The sequence below is a fragment of the Triticum aestivum genome, chromosome 6A (assembly GCF_018294505.1).
Source record: "Triticum aestivum cultivar Chinese Spring chromosome 6A, IWGSC CS RefSeq v2.1, whole genome shotgun sequence".
Classification (NCBI taxonomy): Eukaryota; Viridiplantae; Streptophyta; class Magnoliopsida; order Poales; family Poaceae; genus Triticum; species Triticum aestivum.
In genome coordinates, this window is record NC_057809.1 from 193,575,512 (window position 1) to 193,584,223 (window position 8,712).

An 8,712-nucleotide genomic window follows, 5' to 3' on the forward strand; every position below is an offset into this window, starting at 1 on the left:
GTAGCCGAGGAATAGAGACTGGTAGCTCGAGCGCGCGGTGTAACAGCCGGAGGTGGACCATCACCAGGTTAGCTTGTCCGGAGTGTTGTTGAGGCCAAAGTGCTGGAGGCGTCGCCAGAGGGATACGTACTGGATGGTCGTCTCGGTGCCGAGCGCGCCGTGGATGTCCGTGATCCAGGCGCGGTTGTGCAGGGCATCACGCACCGAGAGCGTCTTGCACCGTCGCTTGGGGACCTTGGCGTAGATGAGAGGCGCGACCTCGGCGATGGAGTGGCCGTCGAGCCAGTGGTCCTCCCAGAACCTGCAAGTGCGCCCGTCACCGATCTTCCAGGAGATGGAGGCTCGAAAGAAGCAGTGGCGGAGCCAGCTCGGCCGGCGAGCCGGGGCAAAGTACACAGGGCTGTTGTCTATCAGTTGTTTGCCCCTATAATATGATGGTTAGCTCTCCATTTACTGCTATTATTCAAACTAGAGTGCATGGCTGAGTCCGGGCAGCTGCCCCGGGTAGCCGGGAGGTGGCTCCGCCACTGGAAAGAAGGCTTGGACGTCAGGGCAATGGGGGATATGCAGATGCTGCCAAGGGCGGGAGGGGTCTGTTATTTGGAGCCAAAGCCAGCGGGTGCGGAGAGAAGTGCCCATGCGCTGGAGATCGGGGATGCCCAGGCCGCCCGGAGCGATGGGCCGGCATGCGTGACGCCAGCTGACAAGGCAGTGACTGCCGCTCGCGTCCTTGCGCCCGTACCAAAGGAAACTTCGCAGCAGGCGGTTGATTTGCTTGAGGACGGTGGGGTTGATCGCCAGCGCGATGAGAGTATGCACCGGCATTGCGGACAAGACGTGGCGGCAAAGGGCGAGACGGTCGCCACGCGACATCATGGATGCCCACCATGGCGAGAGCCGACGCTCGAGCTTGTCGAGGAGAGGTTGAAGGGTTGCAGTGCTGACCTTCCGGATGGACAGGGGCAAGCCGAGATAAGTGGTGGGGAAGTCCTTGACCGGGCACGCGAAGCTGGACGCGATCGCGGCGCGGTCGTCAGCCGTGCACTGGATGGGGGATGTCGCGCACTTGGAGAAGTTAGTGCGCATCCCAGAAGCGTCGCTGAAGACGCTAAGAATGCGGCGGACGGAGGATAGGTCGTGCACGCCCGGATGGCAGAAGATCACCACGTCATCGACGTAGAGGGAGATGATGGATGCCATGTGGCGGGTAGTAAGGCGTTGGAGAACACCGTCGGCCACCGCTCGACTGCTAGTCTTCTTAAGGCAAACTTGTTTAACTTACGTCTGTACTCAGATATTGTTGCTTCCGCTGACTCGTCTATTATCGAGCTCTTGTATTCGAGCCCTCGAGGCCCCCTGGCTTTATGACGCTTGTATAACTTTTTTTGTTTATAGAGTTGTGTTGTGATATCTTCCCCTGAGTCCCTGATCTTGATCGTATACGTTTGCGTGTATGATTAGTCTACGATTGAATCAGGGTGCCCCCACACACACATACACACCAAGTTCGGGTATCATGGAGACCTTCTCCCTCCATCAGAGGCGCGACAGCGCCGGTGCCACAACAGTTCTCAGTCTGGTGGCAACTTCGCTAAAGATAGACAGATGAGAGGAGCGAGTAGAAATGAGGTATGGATAGGACATGGTAGAAGAGACGATGACATACTGGGAATGGATAGAGCGGCGCAATTGGAAAGACAGCTAGCAACGTGTCACGCTAGATACGTCTTAGAGCGAATGGTTTTCCATCAATGGACACATCATCACCTCGCGCTGAGATTTGTGTGTCGTGCGAAAAACTAGCTGAGCGGATGTAAGTTCGTTAGCATTCAATTCCTTTTTTTTTTTTGACAGATTAGCCACACCAAGAGTCATGGAGGTGCTCAGCATAGGAGAACCAACTTATTTTCTTTACAGCTTGCAAAAAACGTCTTATATTAGAGCAAGTACAATAAGCTGATGTAGATGGGTTGTAAGACTTAAAATAGTGCGCCCTTCGTCCTATAATGTAATACTTTCTTGACACTATATTAATGTAAAAAAACAGCTTGCATTATGAGACAGAAAGAGTATATTTTTGCTGAGTTGGAAGAGAGAGAAAAGATAAAAGAAAAAAATGTGTTACAAACTAACAGCCGGCTGCACGTGCTACTAGAGATTTTGTAGAGAGAAACATGGGTCATGTATCAATGAAGTAGTATTTATTTATATATAACTATTGTATTTGCTAACTATTGTACCTGCCGGCTATAAGCCATAAATGACGTGGGAACTTCGTAGGACCTAACACCTCTAAGCCTCAAGGACTTGGCAATGCAAGACGCGGTTTTTGGCCCGGCCGCGGCCGGCAATGCTCGCCAGGAGGTTCGTGACGAAGCTCTTTATCTGCCCTTTGCCGACGAGGATCTCCCACGGCTGGTTTCCTGCCCCGGCGGCGACGTCGACGGCCGACACGCTCATGTCGTTTCGAACGACACAGAGCTTGCCACGAAGCGTGACCATTGCGACCGCCTCGAGAGCGTGTGAGCTCCCCAGGTGGTGCCCGCTTGAGGCGCAGCCACTCCACGCGTCTGCGGCCTCGTCGTAGGCTCTGAGCCGGCAACCGTCCTTGCAGTCAGCGGCGTAGAGCCGGCCGTCGATGCAAGCGCTGGGGCTTCTCCAGCCGGTGACCATGCTATCGAGCGTTGCCACCGTCGACCACTTGTCCGTCTCCGGCGTGTACACCTGGCTGAGCACCTGCCGTCCCGCGCCGAGCCCCTTCACGTACCACCTCCCGCCGTGCACCACGCTGACAAACGGCACTAGCGCCCGGGCCATGTCGGACACGAAAGACCACCGGTTCTTGGCCGGGTCGAAGACCTCCACGGACCTGAGGCCGCCGCCGCCGCTCTCTCCGCCAGCGACGTACAGGCGGTTTCCCATGACGCACGCGCCGAAGCAGTGGCGCCGGCGCAGCATGTCCGGCGCGCGGTGCCACCGGTTGCTCCGGGCGCTGTAGAACACCACCCGCCGCATGGCGCCCCTTCGCGGGTCCCTGCCGCCGAGCAGGTACAGGTGGCAGCCACCGAGCACGGCGCAGCTGAACCCGGCGGCGGCCGCGTATTCAGCGGGCACGGGCGGCATCGTGCGCCATGCCGCGGCCGCCGGGTCGAGCACTTCCCAGGACACGCGCCCGTCGCCATCGGACTTGAAGGCGTACAGCCATTGCTCGGCGAGCCCGAGCCTCCCGCGGAGGCCGTAGAAGTAGTTGCCCGCGAGGAGGCGGAGCCACCTCCTGCACACAAGCCTCAGCTTGCAGTGATCAGCTCGCGGCACGCGGATGAGGCACGCGATGGCGAGGTCGTCGGGAAGGCCGGGGAGCAGTGGCCGTTGCCCGTCGCTTCGGCGGTCAGCTCGCGACGATCTCTTCTCGCTCAGTGGGTGGATGGAAGCTCTGACGCTCGATTGCACGCAAGGTCTGGATCTCGGGACGTGCCTGCCGGTGGAGGCGACGGCGGCGGCTCTCTCCGCTCTGCACAAGCATGCCGAGCCGTCGACCTGTCCAGCAGAAGGACATGAAAAAGTCTCAAGTAAGCTGAACAAACAGGGGAAGAGTGAACCAAGAGCAAAGCCATACTTCAAAATGTGCAAAAAATTCAACACAATTACTCCCTCTGTCTCATAATATAAGAATGTTTTTACACTACGCTCTTATATATTATGAAAGAGAGTAACTTATATGCACACATAATTCAATAGAACCCTTTATCAAAACGAGCTACTACTGTCAAAAAAGAAAAGAAAGAAAAAACTACTTCACCGAGCATATTCTGACAGGTGCATCATAATTTGGTTCCATACGAAGAACGGCGCTGCTATACACACGACAACCCAGCAGCCGACTCATGGACGATCCTATGTGGCAGCTCCAACCGCGTCCGTGAACGCAGGAGGCGATTGGTTTTGTTTTTTTAGCTGATGCGTAGAGAAGGCATCGTTCGCAGATCGTTCATGTGTATCGTGTGTGAAGCAATTCCGTACGAAGAACTCTTCTACATTCAGTGGTGGGCACACGCGGTCCGAACCTAACCCACTCAGGCTGGAGTGTCTTTTCCAAGGTGATTTTTGAGCGAGTCCTTTTGAATTGGGAGGGTCCAAGTCTCATGCCACTAACCTCAAAAAAGAGAAGAGAAAAGGGAAGAAAACGGTGCCGGTTAGAACTAAAGTCTCGACTGCCTGTCCTTTTTTTAAAGACACTCGACTGCCTGTCCTAAAAGGGATTGAATGTTGGATAATGCCAAGAGTGATGAGATGAGACAGGAACACACAACACTCGATGGTGTCACGAAACAACAGCTACTTACAAAAGTAGTTGAACTACTTGGTGGAGAACCAACCTCTTTACCACGCGTTTGAAGTTGATAACAACGAGGGAAAGAGGCCCCAACATTTCCCTTACATTTTGTCAGTACAATTTAGATTATATCTATATAAACATACACTACCTCCGTCTCAAAATATAATGAACTGCAAAAACGTCCTATATTTTGGGACAGAGGAAGTATAATTTACAAGAGTACAACAATATCGACAAAAGAATTGTCTCTTGCATATGCGATGCTCGAGTACTGATTCTGAATACAAAAACTTCTCTTGAAGGAAAGTCTAGTTGCTCAAAACCGCTTGCAGCTACAGCTTCCTAAACTTCAATACAAGTAGGAGTAGATACTATCACTTGCTTGGTTCTTTTCTTCTGATCCAAAATTCCGAAACAACTTCTAATCATGCTGATGGGCCAGCAGATGAACGGTTGATTTATCCAAAACCATCCGTACAACACCAAACATTTCAGAACTCTAAAAAACTCCGGCGATCTAAGCATGGCGGTATGCAGAAAAAGAAGAGGGGGCGTAAATGTGATGGAAGACTCACCAGAGGAGCTTGGATCCGTCTATCCATGGCTGAGTGCTCCTGGAGCAAAGAATCAAGAATCCACAAGCACACGCTCACCACCCAGATATCACAAAACTTCTACAAGCTTCTCTGCGGTAGCGCCCCGTTCCTAGGGAGGAAGAAGGGGGGATCTGAAGGAGGAGGAGAAGGAAGATGGTGACACTAGTAAATGGGGATCACCTCTTGGATTTAAGGCAGGCGTGTGTGGTTGTGGGCCCTGTCTGTTAGACTGTATTTACACGTGTATATTGTAACGTTGTATACCACCTCATTATATATATATATGTGATAGGCCACCCCTAGAGGGTTGTGCCGGTTCCCCCAAAACCTATTGTCTTACATGGTATCACGCTAGGTTACGTCCGCTTCCGCCTAAAAACCCTAAACCGCCGCCGCCGCCGCCGCCACCGCCGCCGCCGCCGCCGCGCCCGCCGCCGCCGTCGCCCGACTGCTATGACGTCCGCCGCTGCGTCCGGCTCCACCGCCACCGGTTTTCTGCCGGCCTCCCTCGCGGCACTTCTCTCGAGGCCCCTGGATGCCGCCTCCCTTCAGGCGCCGATCGGGACATGGAGCGTCGGCTCCCTCTTCGCGCTCCCGCCGGCTGCTACTTCGCCCGGGCAGGCGCTTGTGGCCCACACCACCGCCGCCCCGTCAACCGCGGCTGTCGCGCCCTCGGCCACTGCGCCGCTGGTGGCGGAGGACGTCGCGCTGGCAGGCTTCGCGGCGTCAACCGCGGCTGTCGCGCCCTCGGCCACTGCGCCGCTGGTGGCGGAGGACGTCGCGCTGGCAGGCTTCGCGGCGTCAACCGCGGCCATCGCGCCCTCTGTCACCGCGCCGGCTGCCCCTCCGACTGTCTCCACGGTGTTCTCACCTCAGCCAGTCTCCTCGATGGGATCGCAGCCGCCGCTGCCGTTTCACTTCGGCCATCTCATCACCATCAAGTTGTCGTCGGACAATTACATCTTCTGGCGCGCGCAGGTTCTTCCGCTTCTTGGGAGTCACTACCTGCTTGGCTATGTCGACGGCTCTCTCCCTTGCCCTCCTGCGCTGGTTGACAGCGTGCATGGTCCGGTCTATAATCCGGCTCACCGTGTCTGGACAGGGCAGGATCAGGCGAACCTCTCCTCCATCCAGGGGTCGCTCTCTCCGGCCGTTGCTGGGCTTGTTGTCTTCGCCAAGACGTCCCACGAGGCATGGACTATTCTTGAGCGCTCGTTTGCGGCACAGTCGCAGGCTCGTGTATCTGGACTCCGTCGCCAACTTGGGGAGTGTCAGAAGCTTGACTCCACCGCCACTAAGTTCTACAACAAAGTCAAGAGTCTCGCCGACACGCTGGCCTCCATTGGACAGCCCCTCACCGACTCCGAGTTCAACTCGTTTATTGTCAATGGTCTTGATGAGGAGTATGACGCCCTAGTCGAGATCATCAATGAGAGGGGCAACTCCACGCCCATGCCAGCACACGAGGTCTTTTCACGCCTCCTGCTTACTGAGCAACGAGTCGAGACGCGCCGATCCAGGGGCAACGGCGCCCTCTCGGCAAACGCCGCCACCAAGGGTGGTCGCTCCTCTGCTTCATCCAGGGCTCCTTCGGGGCAGTCACCACCACCCGCCTCGGCCCCTCCTCCTACTGTGACGCTACCAGGGGCTGGCGGTCCACGTGTGTGCCAGCTTTGTGGTCGCGATGGGCACTGGGCCTCGAAGTGTCACAAGCGCTTCCAGCGGGGTTTTCTTGGTCTTGGCAATGACGGGAAGGATACACGCAACTTTGCTCGTCAGGTCGCCATGGCTGATCGTCCGCCGCCGCAGAAGCCACAGGGACACACTCAGTCCTACTCCATTGATCCCCACTGGTACATGGACTCTGGGGCGACAGAGCACCTGACCAGTGAGATGGGGAAGCTTCATACTCGTGAACCCTACCATGGCTCCGACAAGATCCACACCGCCAATGGAGCAGGTATGCACATCTCTCATATTGGTCAAGCATCACTTCTCACTAGACATGCCAATAGGAGTCTTCAACTTCGCAATGTTCTTCGAGTTCCATCTGTGACACGTAATCTTCTTTCAGTTTCTAAACTCACTCGTGATAATAATGTGCTTTGTGAATTTCATCCTTTTGATCTTTTTATTAAGGATCGGGGCACAAGGGACATTCTTCTTAGTGGGCGGCTCTGCCAAGGTCTCTATCGTCTGGAGCATCCTGGCGTCGCTCGCGTCTTCAGTGGAGTTCGGGTATCTCCGTCACAGTGGCATGCTCGTTTTGGTCACCCGGCCACACCTATTGTCCGGCATGTTTTGCGCCGTCATGAGCTTTCTAGTGTGTCTAGTAATAAAGATGTAGCAGTGTGTGATGCTTGTCAGCAGGGGAAGAGTCATCAACTTCCTTTTTCGGAGTCCAGTCATGAGGTGAAACATCCTTTAGAACTTGTGTTTTCAGATGTATGGGGTCCTGCTCAGACTTCTGTTAGTGGTCATAATTATTATATCAGTTTTGTTGATGCTTACAGCCGCTTCACCTGGCTTTATCTTATCAAACGTAAATCTGATGTGTTTGACATTTTTGTTCAGTTCCAAAAACATGTTGAACGCCTTCTCAAGCACAAAATTGTTCATGTTCAGTCGGACTGGGGTGGCGAGTATCGCAACCTCAACTCCTTCTTTCAGTCGCTTGGGATCACTCACCGTTTAGCATGTCCACATACACATCAGCAGAATGGTTCAGTAGAACGTAAGCATCGTCACATTGTTGAAGCTGGTCTGACTCTTTTGGCCCATGCATCTGTTCCGTTTCGTTTTTGGAGTGATGCTTTCACCACTGCATGTTTTCTCATCAATCGTACTCCCACTCGTGTTTTGAATATGAAGACTCCCATTGAAGTTCTCCTTAATGAACAACCGGACTACACCTTTCTCAAGGTGTTTGGGTGTGCTTGCTGGCCCCATCTTCGTCAATATACCAAGCGTAAGCTCGAGTTTCGTTCCAAGAAGTGTGTTTTTCTTGGTTATAGCTCTCTTCATAAAGGATACAATGTCTTCATGTTCCCACTAATCGTGTCTACATCTCTCGGGATGTTGTGTTTGATGAGCATGTTTTTCCCTTTGCCAAACTCCCTGTGTCCACTACCGAGTCACCTGTCATGCATTCATCCTCTGTTGCTTCTGACCAATTTGATGATGTTGCATATTCTCCTCTATTGTTGCCTAACCATGGTGCAGGCACTGGTCGTGGGGCTCGTTTGGAGATTCTGGAAGCGCCATCTTCCTCTTCGTCGCCATCGCCTTCATCCTCGGCACCTTCTGTTGTGCATGAGGAGCACATGGCGCCCCTGCATGGCCTCGGTTTCCGTGCTCATGCACGGCCGATCGACGTCCTGGCCCGATCGCCTCTGGCTTCTGGGCTGCCTTCGCCATCGTCGCGCCCTGCAACCCCGCCGACTGGGCCGGCCTCCTCGGTCCCCGTCTCGCCCAGGGCGTCGGGGCAGTCATCACCAGGCCTGGCCTCGCCCGCCCCTGCCTCGCCCAGGGTGTCTGGGCCCTTCTCACCAGGGCCGGCCTCGCCTGCTCTCGCCTCGCCAAGGCCGTCTGGGCCGGTGTCACCGGAGCTGGCCTCGCCCACCCTCGGTTCGCCCATGGCCTCTGAGCCCCTGTCGTCGGACCAGTCTTCGCCATGCAGCCCGGAGTCGTCTGTCCCGAGCTCGCCTGAGGTGATTCCTGCATCTCCGGCGACCGTCACGTCTCCGTCACCTTCGCCTCCGCCGGCTCCTGCTGCTGCTC

General features: G+C 55.1%; 1 protein-coding gene across 1 annotated transcript; it reads right to left on the reverse strand.

Annotated features, from left to right (window-relative positions):
• Positions 1 to 1,955: 1,955 nt before the first annotated feature.
• Positions 1,956 to 5,085, reverse strand: LOC123127244 (F-box/kelch-repeat protein At1g55270). The gene is made up of 2 exons (XM_044546848.1): positions 4,912 to 5,085; positions 1,956 to 3,537 (listed from the first exon to the last, which is right to left on the reverse strand). Exons 1-2 carry the CDS (start codon positions 4,936 to 4,938, stop codon positions 2,293 to 2,295), a joined length of 1,272 nt encoding a protein of 423 aa, XP_044402783.1. The 5' UTR covers positions 4,939 to 5,085; the 3' UTR covers positions 1,956 to 2,292.
• Positions 5,086 to 8,712: the final 3,627 nt, after the last annotated feature.